General features: G+C 36.1%; 1 protein-coding gene across 3 annotated transcripts in view; it reads right to left on the minus strand.

The window, feature by feature from the left end:
* LOC137254777 (P2X purinoceptor 4-like) overlaps positions 1-26,295 on the minus strand; it is a 120,336-nt gene that overhangs the window by 61,213 nt on the left and 32,828 nt on the right. For all 3 annotated transcript variants that reach the window (XM_067792552.1, XM_067792551.1, XM_067792553.1), the window contains exons 2-6: positions 7,410-7,566; positions 5,406-5,477; positions 2,498-2,573; positions 1,844-1,937; positions 92-178 (exon numbers count right to left, since the gene is read on the minus strand). In XM_067792552.1, coding sequence (XP_067648653.1) covers positions 92-178; positions 1,844-1,937; positions 2,498-2,573; positions 5,406-5,477; positions 7,410-7,566 — 486 coding nt within the window. The remainder of the gene's footprint in view (positions 1-91; positions 179-1,843; positions 1,938-2,497; positions 2,574-5,405; positions 5,478-7,409; positions 7,567-26,295) is intronic.

Raw genomic sequence — 26,295 nt, forward strand, 5'->3', positions numbered from 1 at the left:
AAACGGGCGTGCAATGATTTATATTCAAGAGGGAGACAAAGGTCTAACATATCCTTTTTGAAAGAATGCAATTAAATCATAGAAAACTTACCTTTTCACCTTAAATTTCGGAAACTCCACATTATTTTTTATGAAAACTGTAAAGGCCTTTGATTCCAATAAAACTGCAGTCTTTGGTCTGAAGCAGAAATAAATTATCAGCAAAAATATGCACACAAAAGGAATCAAATGTACACAGACCTGCACATTTATTGATTCTTGTTTCATGGCATCGGGACATGTAATGGACCATTTCAAGGGCGATATGATTGAAGTGTCTCTTTTCTCTTGGTTTATCATCTTTAATGGTGTATTTTCAATGCATTTTTGTGTTGCTTATGGTAATATTGCAGCTGTGTGAAGATAAACTGTCAATAATAACATCAAACCAGGTAATTCAGGAACTAACATTGATCCGTACGAGAGAGGGAGTGGGTGAGTTAAGTTTTGCCAAATCTCTGAGATGCTTGTTTTACAATTTTCTGCAAATACATAATCTTCTGAAAGCCAACATGCTGCATTTGGGTGCATGTTTAGTCAGTGTGTGGGGTAACAGTTTCGGCATAAAAGGATTTTACTGACTTGAACAGCTTTGCCAAAAATTCAACAGAAAAGGTGTTCACTTTCCTTTGATCACGAGTTCTTTAGTCGACACACATTGTGCCCCAGTGGTAAATTGAACCTGGGTTTTCAGCATGATGAACGCATTAGGTTACACCACTACCAGTGATTAGTCAGAAATCTCCTACACCAATATTTTTTGTATCAAACAGTGAGAAGTCAGTTAAAACTTTCAGAGTTGTGTTTTTGTTGTCAGAGGACAGGTGCACAGACAGGAGACATTAATGACCTTGACAGAAATAATTTGATCCAGATTAACTGTCAGCCCTTACAGGCACACAACATAATGTTCTTTATGAACATCAATAAAAATATGACCTCACCTGAAATAATAGTCCTAGATAGTATTCAAAATATATGGCTAGAGGTGCAACAGAAGGATTTGTCACAAAGAAAACAACGTTTTGGCAACTCTGGTCTCAAGAAGTAAGTTGTAGGCCTTCCCCCCAAAATATGCAATAACACAAGTGGATGCCATGTCACTGAGTGAGTGAGTGAGTGAGTGAGTGAGTGAGTGAGTGGAAGCAAAGATCTGTTCAAGTACCTAACTGACATCAAGTATGAATGTTTGGTTTGTTGTTTAATGTTACACTCAGCTATACAACATCAGTCTGTAAGTAACTGAATTTGAGTCGCACAATCCTGTGATCAGCACTATGAGCATTCTCCTCAGCAGTTAGGATAGGATGACATACATCAACCAAGTCAGTGAGCCTGACCACCAGATCATCATGGTAACTTATCACAAGCATGGGTTACTGAAGATTCTAACCTGGATCTTCATAGGTGAATGTTGGTAGCTGGCTCCATCTAGTACCATATGTTCTTGAGTATATGTTAGAAAAAATACACAGAATCTCATAAATTCTTGGATGCTGTTCAATACTGCACTCAGTAATATTTGAGCTAAATAATACAGTTTGGATGAGACAATCTGGTGATCAACAGCATGAGCATCGATCTACGCAATTGGGACACAATGAATGTGTCAATGAAGTCAGCAAGCCTGACCATCCGATCTTGTTACTCGCCTCTTGCAACAAGCATGGGTTACTGAAGATCAACTCTAGCCAGGATCTTCACAGGTAACTATCAACAGCTATGAGCAATGACTAGATTACATCAATTCCACACTGTAAATAACTTTCAACTGTTCAAACAAAATGAAAGGGAGACTACTCACGCTTCATCAATCTCCACGGGACACCACGCATATATTTCACACACTCTTAAGGTATGATTTCGAGTTGAGTTTATACAAATTCCAGTTCTATATCCTGTAAAAGAAGATTGAATAAAAGGAAAAAATAGTCATGTGGGTATATCAGTTATTTATTGAGAAATAAAGACATAACAAGTCCATGTTTCATTTGCCAGGCAAGGTAACATCAACTGCCATCTTTGGGGGACGCAACTGGGAATAAAAATACTGACATATTCTAAAGCTTGCACACACTCACTCAATCCACAAGGAAACTAAGACTGTTGTCTATGAAACTTTAATAGAAATATCACATCCGCAGATACACTGTCCAAATTTGTTTTAACATTGATGTTATAGGTATTGTAAAAAAATCAGATATTCTTTAGATTGTCACTGGAGCATTAATACTGAAACATGTAACTGACAGCCAATTCATAGAAAGTAAACAAATGGAAAGAAAATTTTCAAATTGTTACTCTTGATTCTGAACTCCCTGAAAGCCAAACAAAATAGTGACTGATACTATGAGCAACAGAACAATGACACCCATTCAGCTAAGTAACAGATCCTGACTACACCATCCACCATGTTACATTAAGATTGCAAGGAGACCAGAAATAATTGAAATCTTACCATTGCCAGCTATTACAGGTGTATTGGGTGGACAATCTGCATCTGTTCTACACAGGGCATCACTTACACCAGGATCCTAAAACAAAGAAAATCAGTATCAAAAAGTTCAAACACTTCAATACACAAAATGGTTTGACATTGTGCACAAGTATTTAAAATATTCTTCTACAGTACACCAGTATAATAATACACTAGTACTTGAATTAACTGAAATGTGAACATTCTACACCAGTAATTGAAACTTATGTTCCAAAATAGTACACCAGTATTCCAAAATGTACATCTGAGCCCAGTAGCGAAAAATAATCTGAGCTTTACAACTATTAAATATCATAAGGTCACATTTTAGGTTTGGCTCCAATTGTAGCCTTGTGGGCTAAGATCACAAAGTAAACTACAATTGAAGTTAAGAAGTGGTGAAAACAAATAGTATGTAGCGAATTGAAGGTCATTGCAGTCTGTGAACAAACTTGTTAAAATGGCTTTTGAGTCAGGGTGTATTTCACACAAATAATCTTGCTTTGAGTGTAAAAGTTGCATTTCTATTCTGTTAAAACTGCATGATTCACACTTACACTTAAACGACACCGAGACAGCATCACATATTTGATGCAACAATCCAGGTTGTGAACTACATAACTAACAGGTCGATAGTTGTTATCATTCCCTCCCAAATCCATGTTGGAAGAAATGTGGAGCAACACACATTTGTGATACTGCTTTTAGTAATATCCTGGTAATATCATTGAAGCGACACCAGAGAGCATTATTATGAAAAGTGACAACCATTGACTAGCAAAGGCTATGACCTTTTTGAAAACTCAAGGGTAGGTAACCTTACTTGAAACACAAGATGGGAGTGGTCTCCCTTTGCATATTATGCTGATGACCATTGAATTTCCTTTGCTAAATGTTTCAGTGCTGTCAACTTGCAGCTCATGATCTTATAGCTGTAGTTTATTGGGATTTTTAAAGAATCATTATTTCTTGAAAATTTGTGACTGAGGGTCACCAGGACTGGTTCCACTTTTGGTACATACAACATGTTGCACTCATATGTTGAAGGTTTTGATCTTAGTTAAGACTCCCATCTTATTCCAAGTTGCCTACCAGTTTGTGCCAAGGGGATTGTATGTTATGAGGGGCTAAAGGTAGGTTGTAAATGAGCTTCTTATCTGCATGCAAGAAGGTCTAGTATTCAAAACTCTTCGAATATTTTTCAGTAGAATTCAAAATGTTTTCCCAATAACCCAGTATTCCAAACTTTTCTAACAGGGAACTCAAGTTTCAAAAATCATTTTAGAATATTTTATCTCCAAGAAGTGTATTCCTTGTGGTGACATTTATCACTGGATAATTCAGTTTTCAATAATTCAAGATCCTTGTGCCCAGATTCAAATACTGTTGATCACAAAATGTAAAACTGCTTTGATGGACACTTGTTATTGTGCCAACACCAGTGATGTTTGCCATCAGATAATATAATTAATACGCTCCATCAAGCTTTCCAAGTACTTGCGTAGTCTCCTTCACTGGTCAATGGTCAGCCAATGGCCAGATGTCAGTCAGCAAAGAGACAATGTTATGTGCATAAACAAGGTCTGGGACTCTCAATGCTGCTGTAACCTGTGAAGATCCGGGTTACAATTGATCTTCAGCAAATCACGCTTGTCATATGACAAACAGGATGGCATGGTCAGGCTCACTAACTTGGTTGACACATATCATGATATCCCTACTGAAAAGATCCAAGCTCATGAAGTCCAGAACTGGATTGTCTGGTCCAGATCCGACTATTTAGAGACCACCATCATTTGGCTGAAATACAGCTGAGGGTAACATTAAATGACAAATTAAAAAAATGCACCGTCAAATCAAGACTTTTGCAAGCCTGAGTGCACAAGTGTTCCGTTATTTTTCCCCAGTTTTTTTCACAAGCTGTGCAATACAAACCTTGTGAAGAAAACAGGAAAAAGATAAAGGAACACTTGTCCTTTCATGTGATCCTTTATTTTTTTCTTCAGAATATGAACAAACTTTAGCATACTATGCATACAACTTTCAAGAAGAGGGAAAGTACTACGGTCTAATCCCCCCAATTTTTCACACTGGATGTCCTAAAACAATTGCAAGATTATCAAATATATTGTCCTAAATCATTTTTCAGAAAAATAATTATTTTACCTTCTTAATTTCCAGTCCAAATGAGTGAAAGATTTGGACAAGCACATGTATTTATATAACAAACAAATATAATCAGCAAATTCTGGATGAAAAAAATTAAACAGTAATACTATATATATCATACATAGCATCATGTACTGATCGCCATAGCAACTACATCAAACAGGCTGAACATTCAAGGACATATTTGTTACCTGTGGCCATTCAGGATCACATTTACTGAAGGAGATTTTGAAAACTTGATGCTGACTCATTGATTAATGATTGCTTCAAAAACCCATGTATATCCTTTAATTGTATTGTTTGATCTAGTGTGCCCAGGGCTGAAATCTGGAGACTTATACAACTGATGTCAGATCTTAGGGAAGGGCAGTATCATAGTGAAACAAAAGATCTATAAAGAATATGCCTGTGACAAAGGTTACAGTTACAATAGTTACTATAGATATAGTTACTATGATTCTTTCTGGATTTGGATCTTGGGATCAAATTGCAAAATCCCACTGAAAACAATAATTTCTCAAGCTATACAGGACAACTCAGAATAGCCTAGTGCTTAAAGCGTCTGTTCATCATGCAAAGACCCGAGATTGATTTCCAAGGGTACAATGTTTGAAGCCCATTTCTGTTGTCTCCTGCCATGATAGCGCTGAAATATTGCTGAAAGCAGCGTAATTAAATGCTCTCACTCACTCACATCAGGACAAATCTAATCACAACTCACCTCTTCACATTCTGAGAATGTCTGGTTTGGTGTAATCACCATGTTGGTCATCACAAAGAAGGCATTATTTTCCTGGAAGGGAAAGGAGAACATTAACCATCATTGTACAGAACCAAAATGAAGAGCATGGAACAGAACCCTTAACATTCTTGCTTTCTGTCATGAATATTTTGAAATTTAGATTCGGATAATTTCAATCATGACCAGCTTGTGTCAAGCTGAATAGCAACTCGTGACCAGATAGAAGGATTTGAAAGTGATGTATGAACACCAGAACTACTTTAAACAAGAATACTATCTCTATTTCCGTTTAGAAGCAGTGGGTAGCCCATTAGTTGAAGCTTTCATCCATGGCACAGAAGACCTAGGTTTGATTCCCTACATGGGGACAATGTGCGAAGCCCATTTCTGGTGTCCCAACTGTGAAATAACTTGATTATTGCACAAACAGGGTAAAACTAACCTCACAACTCACTATTATTGTTAAACTTCAAAGGCAATAGTCATTACACAAGCACTGAAACAGAACAGTTTTATACACACTTAAACTTCTTATACATAATACTATCGTTAATGGTTACAGCGTCCACCCAAAGAGTGGAGGATCAAGAGTTCAGTCCCAACTCAATCGTGCCAAAAGATGTTAAAATATGGTACTGGTTTGTACTTGTCCCACTCTGCATTAATGGGTAAAACAAGGACTGGTTCAGGTTGGAGTCAGTAGTACGTGTCGGAATGGGGTATTCATGCTTAACTGCGGGATGGTATCTTAGCACTACAAAATCAGCTGAAGTCTGAGCTAGTACAAGCAGTCACACATGCACATGCATGCACATCACCATATCAGTGAAATATTCTTAAGTAGGACATTAAACTCAATTCCATCCCACCTCACTTCTAATGGTACATTTTGTTGAAACATCATTCTCTTCCCATTTCCAACCATATATTTCTAAATATGGTTTGAAGATTTGAAAAGAGTAAATGTATACTGGTTTAGTGTAAAGTATTTACCTGACATTTTCCTGACATTTGAGAATCGCAAATACAATTTCTTGTCCTTAAATATGCAATTACATTAAAATAAATTCAGCTGTAACAAGTCTTTATTTCCCAGTATAGAAAAGCAAATAGAAGCATCTAGTTTAATCATCAGACTTATCGCATTAATGTTTCTTTTAAGTAACTGTGTACATGCATCCATATATATAGACAACTGTAACACTATCTCATCTCATATTTCGAGAAAAAAATTCCTCATAAACATTTCATAAGTTTGTAAGTTTATAGGTCCACATTATACATTAAAATCATCAGTTGCTCTTACGAGCAATATAACACAGGTATTTAACAGAAGGATTACAATATGTGCAAATGCCACTTAAAGTTTCAACTTTCATTACATTGGATTTGTATGGAAATGTTCAATGGTTATCTTTAAGAATATTTAACATCATTTCATAAATATCAATGGTCTTTGTAAATCTTCTTCAAAATGCCATTCTACTGCTATAGCTCTGTATGCAAATTTTATCAAAGAAGCTTTCATGTTTTGTTGCTCGTTACCACTGTGTGAAATAGTTTCCAAATTTTGCTAGTCATGGGTTTAGTTATGCCTGAAAGTTACTAGTCTACGAAATAATTTAATAGCCCGAAATTTGAATGTAGAATCAAGCAAAAGATTATAAAAACGTAAAATACCATCAAACACAAATGACCCCATGAAAATTCACCAGTCAGTCAGTCCAGTGACTGAAGATGTACTGGCACTATTGGATTTTTACTAGCCATGGGCTAGTGGGCCAGTCGCTAATTTGCATACTGCTCATTACTGTAAATTTATCTATGCATATTCTGTACATATCAGTTGTGAATATATGATGTATAGATATCTTGTGTAATCAAGTACCTTGTATGTGTGTGTATATTTTATGCAATCATTCGGTAGGAGAGCATGCGGCTGTATTACCAAATAAATTCTTCTTCATTGGTTTAAATACCAACCTGAGGGGGCACTATGTAATCTGCAACATCCCACACACGGGTCCCAATACCTGGGTTGTCTGTGAGGTTCGTGAAGGCCACTCCTTTCACTTTGGTCGTAACGGCACTTTGGACATCCTCAAAATCCTGGTACCCTTTCTTGTAAACAATGGCATACCTGCAAAAGCACACAGATGACATAGAAATAATATGAGAAGAAATGTTCGGAAATTAGTCAGGGAGTCAAGAAATTAGCTCCATACTTTTCTGTTAATCAATGAATTACCTGCAAATGGAACATCTGACATAATACCAATTCAATTTGAAAAATGTCCTGAAATTATAGTAGTTAGATGCATTCCTTTGTGAAGTTTCTTTGCTTGTTTATTTGTTGTTCAGTTCCTCACAAATATCCCAGCGATATGATGGCAGTATGTAAACAATTGAATCTGGAGAGAGACCAGTGATCAACAGCATGAGCATCGATTATGCAAGTGGGATATGACAAGTCTGACCACCCAATATGTTAAGGTGAGTCTCTTGCAAAATAAATGAGTTGCTGGTCACCAATTCTATTCTAGCAGCTCATGGATTTCAATTGTACTAGTTTTAATAGCATCAGCAGTGATACTCAGGGAAAAACATGGGTATAAATGAAAAAAAAAGAAAGAGGTAAATGGGTTTATACAATTCACAAGAACGACCTCGGCACAATCAAAACCTGGGAATATTCTAATTCCAGGATATCAGTTGGGGACAAAGTCCCTGATCAGACAATCCTGTGATTGATATTATAAGGAACAAGTGACACTGTTCAGTTGACACACTATACATCAAACTTCATGACATCAATCACAGGACTGACTGGTGCAGCTTTGATTAATAACACACCGCCATCATTTACCTGGAAAATCGCTGAGCCCTGCATAAAACCAAGAACAAACAAATCCATTAAGCGTAGTCTTGTTAACTATGTACCTACAACTGCTCTTAAATAGCTGGAATATTAAGTACAGTGTTAAACAAACAAACTAACAATCAAAACTTCTCATGATCAGGTCAGGCTGCTAGAGATCAATTTGAAATTGGAATCGCAACAGGTTAGTTTGTGAAAAATATTGATATCAAATTGTATAGAAAGAAAACACAATCACATCGAGCAAAGGTTTTCAAAGGTGAACATACGACATAGAATGAGATGTACACTGAAGGTTTTAATATTGTTGTCAGGAGAATATCATTTGAATCATCCAGTCATTGCACGCATGTACAACCATTGGAATATGAATTATACTAAAAATAAAAAAGAGCATTGCTTTAGTAAAAAGGAAAAATGCAATTTCTTCTTGCCATAATGATCATATGACAATTGGGAATACTTTCTTGAACAAAGCTATGTCTTCCTCCCATTGTAGTTCCAGGCATTCCAAGACACTGACAGAACACAATGACTTGAATAGAACATTCCAAGAGATTAATGTCTGAATTCATTTCATACAGACTAAAGATAAAAGGAGAATGTCCTTTGTATTATTTGAATTTTTATCTCAAATTGTCAAGTGATAAAGCAACATCATGTGGTTTGATACAGCTGGGAATCAAACCTCTGTCTGTCTGGAATTACGTTCATGATTGGATATCAGTCTCCATTAGACTGATTCAACATGGCGCTATTTTTCAAAACAACCTTAACCCTGAGACTATCACATTAGTCTATGTTAAGGTCTTGCGTAACAATCACCTTAGCACTAAGATTGTCACAAGTCTATGTTAGACTATTGGGTAACGATCACCTTAACCCAAACACTTTCACAAGTCTGTGTTATGGTTTTAGGTAACAATCACCTTAGCACTAAGATTGTCACAAGTCTATGTTAATGTTTTTGTAACAATCACCTTAGCACTGAGACTGTGAGAAGTCAATGTTAAGGTATTTTATAACAATCAGCTTAGCACTTACCCCAGGTACAAAATAGCGGAAGGTGACAAGAAAATGATAATCGTTTGTTAAACAATGACACACAGTCTACGTAAACTTATCCTCAGTACTTTTCGTTACACTCCACCACAACAAAACAAAACCTTATGGGAGGTTGCGTCAGGTAAGCTTTGAGATTGACCAATCTGAGCACAGCTTACCAAATCGCGAAAGTGCACATTCACACATCCCTTCTTTTTATCTCGGAGAGCTTCGTACCCGAACGATTCCGAATGCTATTTAGTGTACGCTCGCTTCTGGGTAATGCACATGGCGTACATACTTCCATGACAACGCTGAGTAAACAGTCACTGAAAATAGTGTTTTTGACAATATTCGAGGATGTTATCTTGCGGAAATATTAGCTAATGGTAACCAATTCAAGAGAAACCCCAAAGCGTTCATATTGCAGGTCAAATAACTGTGTTATATGCGGATTTATATTTGTGGAGAGATCTGTGTCAGTGACCTGAATATTTTGAAAGTCCCTCCGATCCCTAAATAGTAGCCGTTGTCTGATTGCTTAAATCTATTTAACCGTCTCGCGTTTGATTGGACGGTTATAAGTAGCTCAAAGGTTACCTGACACGACCTTCTACTAGGTTTTGTTAGACTCAGTGGTGGAGTGTAACAAAATACACTGAGACTAAGTTTACTTAGACTGTAAGACACATCATCAGAATTGGTCTGTCGATTTCATGTGGCTGTGCAAAATTGGGTTTTGTTGCAATTATTAGATTTTGTGCTAGTGAGCAATTCATCGGTCTCAAATGGAATCAAACAGACTGTACATTGTTTAATCTATCAGTCACATATCATAACAAGTCCAGGTACTGAGTTGGGTACCCAGGTCCAACTCATTACCCACCAACCCAGAGTTATCCCTCCCTGCACTGACTCACAATAATTGTAAAGCTATTGTGTTTTGGGACCTCTACAACACCAGTAAGTCAACTGTTGTTTCAAACAGTACAAATAGAAATTTTCAGAAGATAGTATTCTCCAAACAACAACTTGTTTAAACAAAGGTTAATTACCACCCTTCTTGTACATATTTGTGAAACTGTTTCAGGTAATAGGTTTCCAAACACTTTAATAGGAGGCCAGAATTGATGAATAATTCATACTATCAGGGGCATGTTCAGATTAATCTATTTAAATATGTTGTGATATAAAAGATTCATTAGAAGCAGTGGGGATGTATTCCCCAGATTCTCTACATAAGTCTGCAAAGTTTGTGGTGTTTTCGTCTCGTGATACTAATGTCCATAATCAGTGATAATCTTGTCACCAAGCTTAACTACACAGGGGACTACATTCAACATCAGAAATGCAAAGAAGATTTAAAAGTTTCTGATATGTGATGTGAAAGCTGGAATGCTCAAGCCACACCAATTTTATTTCATTTTTTACAGATCTGCCTGCAGTATTTTTCAAGAATTGGAAAAAAAATACGAGTGAATTTTTCCTGCTCAAAAAATAAAATCCTAATGTTTTTACTGGCCAAAAATGTAAACTGACAAGACAATCTTTTTTTAAGATCATTTTTCACCCCATATACACTTCATTAATTGTCAAAAGTAAAATACTTTGAGTACTTAGATGGAATATTACTTTGATTGGTGATTTTATTTTTATTTTGTTTTCTCTCCTGGTTTTGGGTATTCTGGGGACAAAAATCTGTAAAACAATAAAATTGGCCTTATCAGAAAAAAAACCCAGAGTCATCATGCATGTTCTCAGCATACATGTCATATTACAAACAAGAGCTGTGTGAGTGAGGGAGCTGAAATGAAATTATACATCCTACTTCATTATCATAATGCTTGAATGTGTGTAATGCATGCATTACGTCAGGATGTACATACTGTTATCTTTTGCTTAATGCTGCACTCTGCATTATTCCAGCTATATGGCACCAGTCTGTAAATAATTGAGTCTGGACCCAGCAGTCTTGTGGTCAACAGCATGAGCATGGATCTACACAATTTGAATAAGATAGCCTGGCCACCTGATCCCCTTAGTCACCTCCCACAACAAGCATGGGTTATTCATGATCATTTCAAAGCATTTGGTCACAATCATCTAAATCCTGAAAATGGGATTTCCACTACAGCCTTGGGACTGTCTTTACAGTTTCTATTGTGATCATTTTTCATAGTATATATTTTGACAGTTCTTCACAGTTCCATTTTGACTACTCATCAGTGTCCATTTTGACCATTCCTTGCCGTTTCGATCTTCAGATCACTATATGGACCATTCTTCACTATTTCTATTTTGATCTTTGTTCACACTTTTTATTTTGACTATTCTTTATAGTATGTATTTTGATCATTCTTCAGTTTCTCTTTTGATCATTCTTCATAGTTTCTAATTTTATTATTTTGAAAACAAATTTTTTCTATCTACATCATTCTGCACATTTTATATTTTGACAATTCTTCAGTTTCTATTCTGATCATTCTTCATATTTTTTTATTTTGATCATTCTTCATAGTTTATACTTTGATCAATCTTCATAGGTTCTATTTTGATCATTTATTTTGTTCATTCTTCAGGATCATGAAAGTTTGCATTTTTGTGTTATCACAAAACTCAGCAATATTCAAGCTATATTAAATCATAACACAATCCACATTTTGGGATCAACCAAGTCAGACAGCTAGAGCATCTGATCCTGTTTGTCTGGCAAGTGAGAGCTTAAGAAATGTTTCTAACCTCGGTCTGATTGACATGGGCAAGTTATGATGAGGGATAATAATTTAATAATAATAAGAACAATAATTTACCTAGAAATGGAAAACAATTTGCAAGTATTAAGTACGGTCCATATGAAAGTGAATTAGATTTAAGTCATTTCAACATCTGCATTTCTAACTATCAACTAACATGATCAATTTTAAAGATTTTAAGAAAACATTTCTAATGGATACTACATACCTTTCAGAGAGTGGTCAAATGCAACATGTTTTAATTGGGATTACACTGTCTTAGCAAAATACAGATTCCAGTATTTTATTATTTTTCAGTCTGAGAGACTGCCATTTAATTGCAAGCATGGAAAGTCGGTGATCTAACACACTCAGTCAATGAAGCTTCCAAAGAAATGAGAGTGTTTCGCTTTATGCTGCTTTTGGCAATATTCCAGCACTTTCATGGCAGGGACATCATAAGTGCATCACCAGGGCTCCACACATTGTACCCATGTAGGGAATCGAACCCAGGTCTTCGGAGTGATGATCCAAAGAAAAATAAGTGTAAACAGTCATGGCTCCCATTACCAGAGGGACTGCGAAAGTACAATCCTAAATAAAACATATGTTCAGTTAGACCACTTTCTGAAAGGCAATATATATTCATAGCTTCAGCACTGGGAGCCGCGCTGGACTCAACACCACTAAGCCCAACTGTACTTTACTTCAAAAGCATGATCTCAAATATAGCAAGTGCAACATTTCTATTTAGTACACATGAGCATTGGAACAAACTAATGCTTCTCTCGCTTCTTCAGTTTGGGACTGTCTCCTAACTCTTTCTCCACCAACCAGATCCTTTTACTACCATGACAATGAGGTCCCAAAGGCTCTGAGGCCATAACTGAAGCCTACGTTGATCAAGTGAGTGAGTGAGTAAGTTGAGTTTTATGCCGTACTCAGTAATATTCCAGCTATGTGGAGGTGGTCAGTAAATAATTGAGTCTGGACCAGACAATTCAGTGATCAACAGCATGAGCAATGAATTGCGCAATTGGGAACCAACGACATGTGTCAACCAAGTCAGCGAGTCTGACCACCTGATCCCGTTAGTTACCTCTTACGACAAGCAAAGTCACGTTTTACGGCAAGCATGGGTTGCTGAAGGCCTATTTTACCCCAGACCTTTACGGGTCACGTCCATAAAAAAACACATAAGTTTTTGAAAGATCTTTGCTACTATATTGACAGGTAGGTTCCTAAAAATGTACATATTAATTTGATGTGCTTACAGCTTTGGCAGGTTTTCAACCTTTGTCTCAGATCTCGTGATGTCATGGTTATTTTCGTCCTGTAACTGAAGTAGACCCGTGAAGGTCCCGGGGTAGAACAGGTCTTCAGCATCCCATGCTTGCCATGTAAGGTGACTCAGCTTGTCGTAAAAGGCGACTAACGGGATCGAGTGGTCAGACTCGCTGACTTGGTTGACACATGCTATCGTGTACTAACTGCGCAGATTGATGCTGATGCTGTTGATAACTGGACTGTGTGGTCCAGACCTGATTATTCACAGACCACCACCATATAGCTGGAACATTGCTGAGTGCAGCGTAAAACTCAACTCACTCACTCACTGTAGTTGCAGTTGGAAAGATCAGAACTTGTCAGTCAGTACAGTTATACAGTTGAAGGTTTGATCACATGAGGATCCTTCCCTTACACGTTACATCCTTAACGTTTCATTGACACGTCATTGTATCCCAATATCATAGATCTATGCTCATGCTGTTGATCACTGGCTTGTCTGGTGCAGACACAATTATTTAAATACCTCCATCATATAGTTGGAATATTGCTGAGTGCAACATTAAACAACAAACCAACCAACCAATCCTAAAAAGACATCATGAAAAAACCAAACAGTTTCAAGATGAAGAAATCAATGTATGTAGATGATGTGAGCCAGTGGCTTGACGTTACTTAATAATTCTGGGCCCTTATTCTCGAAATGTTTGCAGCCATAAGAATTCGTAACTTTGATCGTAGCCAATGTGTTAAGAATGGGCTTAAGAAGTTCGTAAGGTTACGAATGTTTCGAGAATAGCTAGTCAGGGCAGTTGGATTTCTCTGATCTCATTCATCATTTGCCATTGTACAAAGATTAATTACTACCCCATATGATCAGTATCACTAATGTCACATTAGACAATTGCCACTAATGTCAGGTAAAGATTACATGACAGACTGGGCCAGTGTTGTTTACAAAGGGTCAGTGTCAGCAAGGTGGGTGAGCTGTCAAAGGTGCCAGGCAAGTGATCCAGACAGGTTGAGACGTTGGGATCGAGCCCACTTGTGACTAGGTGTAAACACTTTGGAGCCAACTTTGTGTACAGACTCTTCAGTGTTGTCACAATCACTAGTGTACAGTACACAATCCTGTACACTTATAACAACCCACAAATCCATTGGTATATGACTGGATGGAAATTTGCCAGCCAGTTGGGCCAGTAACTGTGGAGATTTACTGGCCCAACTGGATTTTTACCAGCAACTGGCTTATGGGCCAGTGGTTATTTCACACACTGTATATAATTACTTTTTCATTGATTTCAATGGTTTTAAGTAAGTTTTAAGTTTAAGCTTCAGTTTTATAGGAGATGTGATGAATATGTATTACTTCTTTGTTGTTTATTTTTCTAAGCATATGACTGTAAATCATCACAAATGACAATTTCACATTAATAATTTCCTAATTGTTCAGCTGGCAAGTCTTAGCAAAATTCCTTGCAAACTAAAACTAGAGTTAATGCTGCATCTACTTTACATAAAAAGTTGACAATGAAAAAATTAGAAAAACTAGGAAAACTACAAAAACTACTTGCAGACCATGGCACTAAAAACCAACACCAAAGCTCCCTGCAGACAACTTAACTAAAGGTGTCAAATTCATTTATAGTTTTCTTAGTTTCGGTCCATCTTACAATTTGTAAAAAGCTTTCTGTGGTTTGGATTGAAAAATATACAGCCAGTTTTTCAACAAAAGAAATATCTGAATGTGTATCTTTTGACTTTTTACCTGGAGAATCTGTGGCATAACAAACACAGTAATCCTGAACTCACCTGAGAAGTACGTGTCACAGGTTAATATAGAGACGTTAGCACAGGGACTTACTTAAACACAGAAAGCTGAGTGAGTTTTATGCTGCTTTTAGCAATATTCCAGCAATATCATTGTGGGGAACATCAGAAATGGGCTTCACACATTGTACCCATGTAAGGACTGAAACCTGGGTCTTTGGCATGACAAGCATACACCTTACCCACTGGGCCTTGTCACACAGAAATGTATGTTAAGAGATGGTTGTTAAGAGATGCACTCAGCAGTAATACAGCTACATGGCACTGATCTGCAAATGATCTGGTCTTGATCAGACATCCAACTGGGATACACTGACATGTGTCAACCAAGTCAGGGAGTCTCATCATCCTCTTAGTCGTCTCTTACGACAAACATCGGCTGCTGATGGTCCATTCTAACCGTGATCTTCATGGGGTACTAACATGGAGGGATGTGTGAATGCCAAGCAGAATAGCAATGAAACTGTGTCAGAACTGTAACAAATGCTCTCTATGTGGTACCCCCAAAAATTCAAGGTTTGGGCTAATGCTGAATCAGATGTGACAAGTCACAGCACTATGAACAACTTTTTAAAAAATCTGTTAAAGAAGCCTAAAAGACAACAAACCAAAGAGTATCACACACATCATGTATTGATCCTTACACTTCTCAATAACAGCAATTAGTGTGGGAAATTTCAAGCCATGTACCTTGTCCTGGATCAATTGTTATCGACCTTCTCTCCCGTTCCCCTTCCTCATTTCTCCAATTATCAAATCCCAAACCTACTCTTTTTAGAATATAATATTTGTAAAGTAGTAAAGTAAATAGAAGCAACAAACTCCTTTCTGCATTCATAAGAAATCTCCACTACAATTGTCATCATATCATGAATATTTGTTTCCATAGTATCACAGCTATACAATGCTGTTGTAAACAAATTGAGTCTGGACCAGTGTTAATAATGTTAAATTAACATTAAACTAATAATGCAGTTTATTGAGGAATAATTGTATTGATAACTGAAATCCTGACATAAATCACTTTCAGTGTTTCAACTTCCATAATGAACTGATTAAATACTGAACAACTGTTGACACATTTGAGGTTCAACATCTGCTTATTTACTACTAAAAAAATCAGACCATGGTTTAAAAGTGATAACTATAGACTACCTACAACTGGTATGGTTCAACTGACCTGTAACATTGTGCTCATTTACCACTATATATACACACAATTTGCCATGACTTAACATGCATTTTTCAAGAGCATATTGCATCAAACTGTTAAACATCAAGCTCTTTTTCAGAATTTTGCACCTAACTGTGGTACATTAATGCAACTTCTCTAACGCAGAAGGGTGGTTAACTCTATCAACTTTTGTATTATCATATTGTCAACTTACAGTATTAATCAACCGTACAATGTATCTACATATATTATTATTCCTTACTATTATGCCATTCACGTTCTTATGTAAGAGCCACCCAAACAAAATGTTATCCACTGTTTGTACTCTGGACCTTAGGCCCCTACTCCTAAATAAATTGAACTTGAACTTGAACTTGATAACTATAGTAATATAAATAAGATACAAATAATGGTAATTCTGAATTGTATATAAAAGCTAATATCGAGTAATGGTGAGTGAGCATTGTTCCACCTATCGTTTAACAATTTTCCAACAATAATACCCCAGATACGGACACCGGAAATGGGTTTCACACAATATACCCATATACCCATATAGGGAATTGAACCAAAGTTCGAGGTGTGATGAGTGAATGCTTTAACCACATGGCTTCCTATACTGACAACAAGTACTGAAGCCATGTTACTAGGATGACAACTGAATCTAACAATACTGATCCCAATAATTAAAAATAATGGCATTTGATCTACTTCATTTCCATAAAATGTTGAAATAGATAAAACTGGATTAAAATTGAAGATGAAAGCAGATAGCTGTACTATAAATTACAAATAAAACTTATTAGAACAGCAAATATGATGACATGATTAGAATGCAACATGACAAGTGCCATATGATTTTATGTTTGACCTCCAGCAAGCAATAGATCAATAATAATATTAATATGCTTTGTCTTATTTGATATCAATTAAAATTATGTTCACAATAAAAATAATTCAATTCAAAGGACACCTACAAAATTACCTATATAAAATTACATACATATCAATTAAAACCATGTTAAACATAAAACCATCTTCAACATATAAATATCAACATTCAAACACAACTAGAAACTTACCTACATGAAAAATTATATTTTGGTTTCAATAAAACCTTTCAAATGGCTCAATAATGCACCAAGCATCAATTCTTTTATCCTCTACTGATTTGAAAAATGAAACAGCTAAAGTTGAAAAATCAGTATGTTTGGAGATTTAGTGAAATATATCAGATGACTGAATGATTAGACCTAACTCTCATTATAACCTTTAAAATACATAATCAATTTAAAAATGGAACACCTAAAATTGAAAAGTCAATTTACACTAATTTAAGTAAAATATGACAGAAGGAATAAGGAAGCTCCTTACACCCTCATTTTAAAAAATATATTCAATTAAAAATAAAAAATTCAAAACGGACAAATATACACAAATCTGAAAAATCAAGACTGAGTCTGCTGTTGGTACAAACAATCTGGAGTTAAATGGTACGGACAGAATAGAAAGAACAACAAAGAATATAAATAAGTTCACTTGCCCAATGACATAAACAATGACGGTTAGCTGCAGCCCAGCGTTGATTATGCCCACGGTCTTACTCTTAAGCGATATAAGTTGTGGAGTGGAATAGTCAAAAAGTTGTTTGATGTCGGAACAAAGCAGTTCTGAAAGTGCCATCTTGTGACACATATATCTGGTCATGTGATCTCACATCCTGACACGATATTGTCGCACATTGCAGTATCGACGCAAACCAACTTGACACTTCCCCCGTGGATTCCACAAGTGGTATTTATTTATTATATCCAAACTGTCTTTGAAGGTACTCCCTTGTGAAGACCAGTCAGTTGCGTATCACCCTGGAGGATTAAGTGACAAGAATACTATAAGCAGAATGTTGTTTTAATACCGTTATCAACATCTGGGGAACTTATTGCCGACACACAAATATTTGCCTCCTCCTTCCAGAAGTGATATGGTTACCTTTGACATTTGACTTGACGAACTAACAACAATATTCCCTGCACATGGTGTACATTTCACATTAAACACCGATTCCTCTGCAACACAGCTTTCCAGTTAGTCGTCAATTTCAAACTTGTGCTCGTCAATTTCAAAGTCATGCTCGTCAATTTCAATGTCAGTATACAAGGTGTTCCATCTGGTTCGTCCATGTAACATTACCAAAGCTGTTTCCTTCATATAAATGTCAGCCATCAAACTCCACTACTTCAACAAGATCCAAGACACGAGCTAAGTCTGGCTATATTCAGAGGTTCGTTGAAAAGACCCTGTTAAGTCCAGACAGAATTCCTTCTTCAGTGAACCCATCGCTTTCATTATGAGAGGGGATTTCAGGACCAGCCACATACGAATCGACACACATGCTCGTCTCTCACAATAAAAGTCTCAAGCTCAGCCAATGTATCACATGATCAAACTCCATCAGGGCAGTGTCAGTCAGTGGAGACGGTTCTTTAAGTTGCTATGGTGCCAAAAGCCTCTTGGCACCATATACACAATTTATTTACATTACTGTCAACCCACAGTGATACTCTTCTAGAAACTGAGCACTTCACACCCTTTATAACATCCCCTTTCAGATTAAAGTGCAACCCACAATCCATAAACAATCTACACTACAAAACAATTCTGTAATAAAAGTACGGAAATATGACTTTAAAAAAGTGAAACAACAAATATGAACAAGCTATTAGGTTCTGAGTCATATAAATATTCTGTAATCAATATTGTTATTCCATCATCTGAAAAAAAATCAATAAAGAATGAAATGTCAACATCAACAACAAGTGATCATTTACTAGTTATTCCACCAGTTTTATATACAGCAGCAAAATTACAGGATCAGTTTCAAAGGAATCATGGTTCCTGAAAGTCTTGTGTCTTGGAATATTCACTAAAACAAAGAAATGGCCACCTACCATACAATCAAGTTGTCAAACATCAATATATCATTATCTACATCAAGCCAATCTAACCATTGTTGCTTCTCAGATTCATAGTTATTATTTATTGGATTTGAATTTGAAACTCCTTTATAATGAGAATGGTACAATGACCTACAATTCCAGTTATTTTATCAGCAAATGGTTCTCAGATTCAGATTCTATCTCTGCCTATGCATAATTACGCTTCCCTAACTTATCATTGTTACAAATTCCATACACCTAATTCTGCAATATAGTTACTAAGAATTCAAATACCATATGCTTCAGTGTAAAAGGTAACAACAGTTGTAGAAAGGCAGTGCCCATTTGACAAACAGGCAATGAGTTATGACGCCCACCTTGAAAAATTAACATTTTAGCTGGGAGATTTAATTAAATGTCATTTTGACAAAAGTTTACTGAAAATGTAGCTAATCCAACCTTCTTAATTTAATGATGCAGTACAACCATGATATGATGCAAGCCCCACTAATAAGGATTTAATACAATTTGTTTCCTGATTACAATATTTATGTTTCTTAGGTTCATTTTATCTTCCTTTTCGTAGGTGATTCAAAATCCACAAGAACATTTTTGTATTTCAAACTGTGGAGGCTGGATATTGTTGTAAGATATAAGCTTGGGGACATGCTGCTATTTATGGCCAGCCAGAAGATATATTGCCTTTACTGTTTTTTAAAGTATTTGTTATTCAAATGAAATTCCATGAATGTAAATTGTAATGTAATGAATCATATGTATTGTAATACAGGAGTTATAAATCAATGTATTGTCTCGTGAGCCTTGTATCTCAAATGTGACATCAGGCCGGGCTAGCTATTTTTGAAACATTGATAGCCATACAAACTTCTTAAGCCCATTCTTAACACAATGGCTACAATCAAAGTAAAACATTCTTAGGGCTATGAATGTTTCAAGAATAAAGGCCCTGGCCAATTTTATCTCTTGTTTTATGGATTTTGCTATATAAAAACGTACAAGTTTCCATATTAACTCTTTTGGTTTGCTTACATCAACTAAAAATAGGCTAAGTAAGTTTGGGTTTCACACTGATATCAAAAGTATTTCACTTATATCACACTAACATCAAGATTCTATTTTTCGAGGGGGAAAATTGATTTTTATTTGACTTTATATTCTTTGAAAAATGGCACCAGCTGATACATAGAACAAGAAGTAAAATTGGTCTAAAAGTTTCAAATATGTATCTGTTTTAACAACTATATTCATAATGGCATTCAATATTGTTTGTAATTTAGGAAAAAACATGATTAGCAGCAAGCATGACCAGACCACCACTACAGGCACCTTGGCCTGAATCCCAGTCATTAAAGATTAGAGACATCATCACCTTCATGCTCTGGTAACATAATTTTTTTTACAGGATTTTCTTCACTGTATCAAAACAGAAAGTGAGTGAATTTAGTTTTATGCCACTTTTAGCAATGTCCCATAATAGCATGGCCAGAGACACCAGAAATGGTCTCCGCACATTGTACCAATGTGGGGATTTGAACCTGAATTTGGTGTGACGAGTGAACACACAAACCTCTATACTCCACCACCTTCCCCATATCTAATAAGGACCATGCATATTAACAATGAAATGTATAGATTAAAATAAGGTTATGAGGAAATCAAAGGGGCTGATAATTTTGGTTCATTATGCATATAATTTGTTATATACATTGTGACTATAATAAACAGCAGATAGCCTGGACCAAAAAAGATAAAATTTTATCGGTCAGTTAAGTATGAGTGTGTTTGTCATAAACATAGTTCACTGTTTATCTGATCTGGCTCTTTTAGCATTTCGGTAACATCATTTGTTCCCATGTAGAGAATAGCACCCCTGCCTTCGGTGTGATGAGAGAATGCTTTAACCACTAGGCTACCCAAACGCACATCATACAAGCTGAGAGTGATTGAGTGAGCGAGCTAGTTTGTTTTACATTTTTGGTTTCAGCAATATTCCAGCAACATCACAGCAGAGAAAACTAGAAATGGGGTTCACACATTGTAAACATGGGCGGAACAGAACCTAGGTCTTCAGCATGACTGAAGAACGCTTTAACCACTTAGCTACCCAATCCCCTCATCATACATGTTGAGTGATCGTGTGATCGAACAAATGTGCATGGTTTCATGTATTTCGGTTTTGTCAATATTCCAGCAATATCAAACCAAGGTCAATGGCATGCTAAGTAAACGCTGTAACTATTAGCCTTAGTGATCCACTTGATATACAAACAGATAAATGTCTCTGCCAACTCAACACACGATACCTAGTATCTCATAACCATTAACCTTTAACAATCTGTTAACAAAAACATAAATTAACAGCACAAACATCTGATACATTGACAAAAGTATATCAGGAAATCATCTAATTAAATCTGTTGTATTAAGCAAGACAAGTAAGTCATTCAAGTAGTTTATAGCTGTCAAAACATTTTACTGATACAATACAGGCAGTTTAATCAATATGTGCCAATCTTAGTTCATCAGCCAGTGGCTTTTACAGACCATCCACAAATTTCAGAGACTATGCTATTTGATGCACATTCGTTCTCCACTAGCCTGCAGTTATAACGTTCATCTATGACTCATATTGGTGAAATATCACATGGCAATATCTGGCAGGTACCAATTCCATCTTACTGCTTGTACACAGACTTGCTGAACCTGTACTGTGATTGGATACACTCTGATCAACATGTGGTCACGTGGTGTGATAGTGATTTTACAGCTTTACATGTCGCTACTGCTCTCAGTTGGAAACAAACAATTAAAGACCATGTCAAAATCAGCGCAGACACCTTCCCTAGAAGTTAGCACAGACTATGTGGCACTGTCAAACTTCACTAAGACGTATCGCAATTACCAAATCATGATTCATTCACTAATTGATTAGGTGAGTGAGTGAGCATAGTTTTACATCCCTTTACACAATTTTCTCATACAAATATTTCAAACTTTTTAACAATTGAACTTCTTTATGAACTGGCTAAACTAATCAACTTCAATTAAATTTGAAACTTTCAAACCGACAAAAATTCTAATATTTCCTGATTGGCTTTAGCTGTTGATGTTTTACAAAACTGGTGCTTACCTTACAGAATACTGGATTCTACATTTTGTTTTTTCAATGAAAAGAAGACACTTATTTTTCTGATCTTTAAGAATCTGATAGCAAAAAAACACAGTGCCGCATTCATTTCCTGAACATGGGAAGAAAATTTTCTTTCTAAAAAGTCTGGAAATCTCATTCCAATACACGTCATGGAAGCATCTGGAATCTATGGAATCAATTACCTTTCAACTCTCTAAACAGGGCCATGAAAACTGATGGTGTAAAGACTGTTTTCCTTCTTACAGAAATGAAAAAATATACACAAGAAACAAAAACCAAAGTTAAGCTTGGTATTTTTTTCTATGAATTCAGATCTTGAGGCTGATCAATTGATTATTTGCTGAAATAAATAGCAGAAGACTAGCCTGAGGTGCTGCACAATTTCTATAACAAGATTTTACATTTTTTAATCTGCACGTAATTGAAAACTTAAAGATGTCGGTGAAAATGTAATCATGAACCATATTCTGGGTTGATAAAGTTTCCATTCCTATGTTTGCTGATGACGGGTCTTAAAGACTTGTCAAACCTATAATGACACTTTCATAAAACCTGGATGCCACAGACAGAACCCGTATGATTTCTCTATTTGATTTTCTCCTGATAAGGTTGATCAGTTGAATGAATAAGCAGAACTTCATTGCAATGGGCTCAGTGATGACTCGCGATGGAGAAGCAAAATTACCCAGGTCCCAGGAGAGAACTACTTCAACATCTGTTCAATAACAGACCTTTGCTGTTTAAGTAATTAACACGTACATTCCGTACTGAATAAATATGCAAGCTCCAAGCTACATTTTCTCCAAATACCAGGAAGGTTGTCTTTAAATCATGAGAGTGTATGCAATGAATAATAATCAGGACCTAGATTTTCAAGACGGCTGTAAGTGCCATATATTAACATTAACTTTAGACTATCTTAGCTGTAAAAGATCTTTGAAAATCTAGAGCCAGATCTAAAGGCTACATGTTTTTGTGGGCATTAAAGGTTTGGAAGAACATGAATGAATGATGCTCTTTCGCAGATAAAAAATGTCACCAAGATAGTCACTTCAGCTAAATCCTGACAAAAACAATATGGAAAAACGTTATGGATAACAACTTCTTACTGATAATATATTTGTTCTCCATAAAGTTTGTTCAGTATTGTACTTTTAAAATTCCACTCAACGAAGTTATGACGACATTCAAGATACAAAAAACTTAGACCATTCAGACCTGTCAATAGATGACATTAAATGACAGATATAAATCTGAACAATTATCTAAATCTAAAACAATTTACAACATTAAACAGGAGCATAGAGCACCAGCAACTGAAGGTCAGTGATCCATACTAGCAACCTTAGAGACTTACAGCGTTTTTGATACCAAGCTGGATTTAAACCATCATTTCGGTGGTGGTGATTCAGCTCTTGATCTATTTACAGATCCAGTTAAGCCAGACTGATTTGACTTCTCGTTTTATGGATCTGTTTGTCATATTTTTTCAAAAATAAGATAAAAAAAATGGAAATGAATTTTCCGAACTCAAAAAATAAAATCCTAATGTGTCTGTTAGTCAAAAATGTAAACTTACAAGAATTGTTTTTAGACTGCATTTTGCCCCATATACACATAATAAATTGCCAAAATATAAATATAAATATAAATATAAATATAAATATAAATATAAATATAAATATTGCCATAAAAGGCGACTCAGCTGGTCGTAAGAGGCGACTAACGGCATCGGGTGGTCAGGCTCGCTGGCTTGGTTGACACGTCATTGGTTCCCAATTGTGCAGATCAATGCTCATGTTGTTGATCACTGGATTGTCTGGTCCAGACTCTATTATTTACAGACCGCCGCCATATAGCTGTAATATTGCTGAGTGCGGCGTAAAACTAAACTCACTCACTATTTCCCCTCTTGCCTTCAGGTTTTTTGAGGGCAAAATCTGTAAAACATGAAATAAAATTGGTCTAGCCTTTTCAAAATTGTTCAGATAATTCTATTTCTTTTGAAAAATGAATCAAATCAACAGACATTGCTAAGAAGCTCCTTGCCTGTTTTCATGCTTAACACTTTTACACTTATGCAACAAACTTAAGTAAGTGAGTGAGGTGTCACATATCCTTTAATAGTATTCCAGTTTTGATATGGTGTTTCAGCTGGACATGGAAGGGGAAAGATTCAAGTGACTAACATCTTAAATGTTCACCACTTTGGTGTGACAGACAAAGGGGTACTGTGCTGATGAACCTAGAAACCAAATTCAGTCATGATTTTCCCCTGTGGCCAAGGCACAACCAAGCTGTGGCTCTCAAGATGACTGTATAACCTATGCTAAATACAGCTAATTGTGAAACATAATTCTAACACGTCCTCAGACATAATTATCAGTAACTGCATCTCATCGGTTTCATTAACATCATGGACACACAGACAAAAGGACAAAATTCTACATATTAGCAGAATTTCTGCTTTATTGAATTTGCTGCAAAAATTACACTGAAAATTAAACGCTAACAAGCCAAAAATATACAAATTTAACCTACCAGGAAAGAACCACGTGTCACGAAGAATTATTGGCACCACCTATGACTGACAAGACTATACAGGTAGGATACCAAGAATCCCAGGATCCACTTGTGTGGCTGTTGTTAATACATTCAACAGATCCATGAATGTGACTGTAAAATGTGTTACGGAAGGATCCAACGAACAAATGGATACAGAATTGTACTTGTGACTGCTTTGACTCATGTACAAGGATTACACTACTGCCTTAAAGTTAATTCCTCTTGAACATGTTGAAAATGTGTGTGACATGCTTGTGACATGGGTGTGTATTGCGTGAGTCCCGAGTCACACGGGTGTGCAATACATGCAATGCATTTATGGCCTGTGTCACATATGTGTGCAATGAGATGCACACGCACGTACCATGCATGTAACATGGAACCAAGTTTCAGTTGAATTTGATGAAAAGGCACTGATGAAAAGCGTCATGAATAACCTGAATAAAAATATATGTGGAAAATGTTTACATCAATATCCACATAAAGGAATGATACGCCATTCATCTGTAGCTAGTAAAGAAAACTATTCCATGCCTTGTGTCTTTTAACAGTTTAACATGCAAACAAGTGAGATATTGTTTAGGTATTTCACATTGGTGTACAGTCTCACTGACCGCCCAAGATAACACACCTGTCCAAGATAACAGATGTGTCCACTATTATTAACAAAAGCAATTTAGTTAGCCAATAATGAGAAATGCTTATTGGCGGTTAATCCTCTGAAGGAAGGACATTGTTTTCAGATGCATGACAGGGTGTATTCAGTATAGATTAGTAAATCTACATACATAAACACTAAATCTTGATAAATCCACTGGGCCAGATAAAAGTAATACATCAATCAGTGTGTTACCAGTCAATCCTTTGATCGATGTTTGTTTTTGTAACTTAGCTGATAATTTGTCTAGCAGCATTTTCCTGTGTATATTACATAACATGCAATACATTTGCCACATCAGACGTTAATTTATAATGTTGAATATTTACTCCAGACAAGAGAAATGCCAAATGGGAACCTTTGTCTCTTAATCTGAATGGTGTTACCACTAATTATATCAGTCATAACTTCATTAATTGACCATCAAGTGAATGATGACAAATAAAGTGTGTAGGTTTATACCACCAAAAACACAGCTGTATTGCATGTACAATATATTTTTAATTGCCTGCAAGAAATTGTAAACTAACACTGTTTTGAAGAAACGAACGAAATTTCATTGTTGAATAAGAAATACATATAAGCATGTG

The sequence above is a fragment of the Haliotis asinina genome, chromosome 1 (assembly GCF_037392515.1).
Source record: "Haliotis asinina isolate JCU_RB_2024 chromosome 1, JCU_Hal_asi_v2, whole genome shotgun sequence".
Classification (NCBI taxonomy): domain Eukaryota; kingdom Metazoa; phylum Mollusca; class Gastropoda; order Lepetellida; family Haliotidae; genus Haliotis; species Haliotis asinina.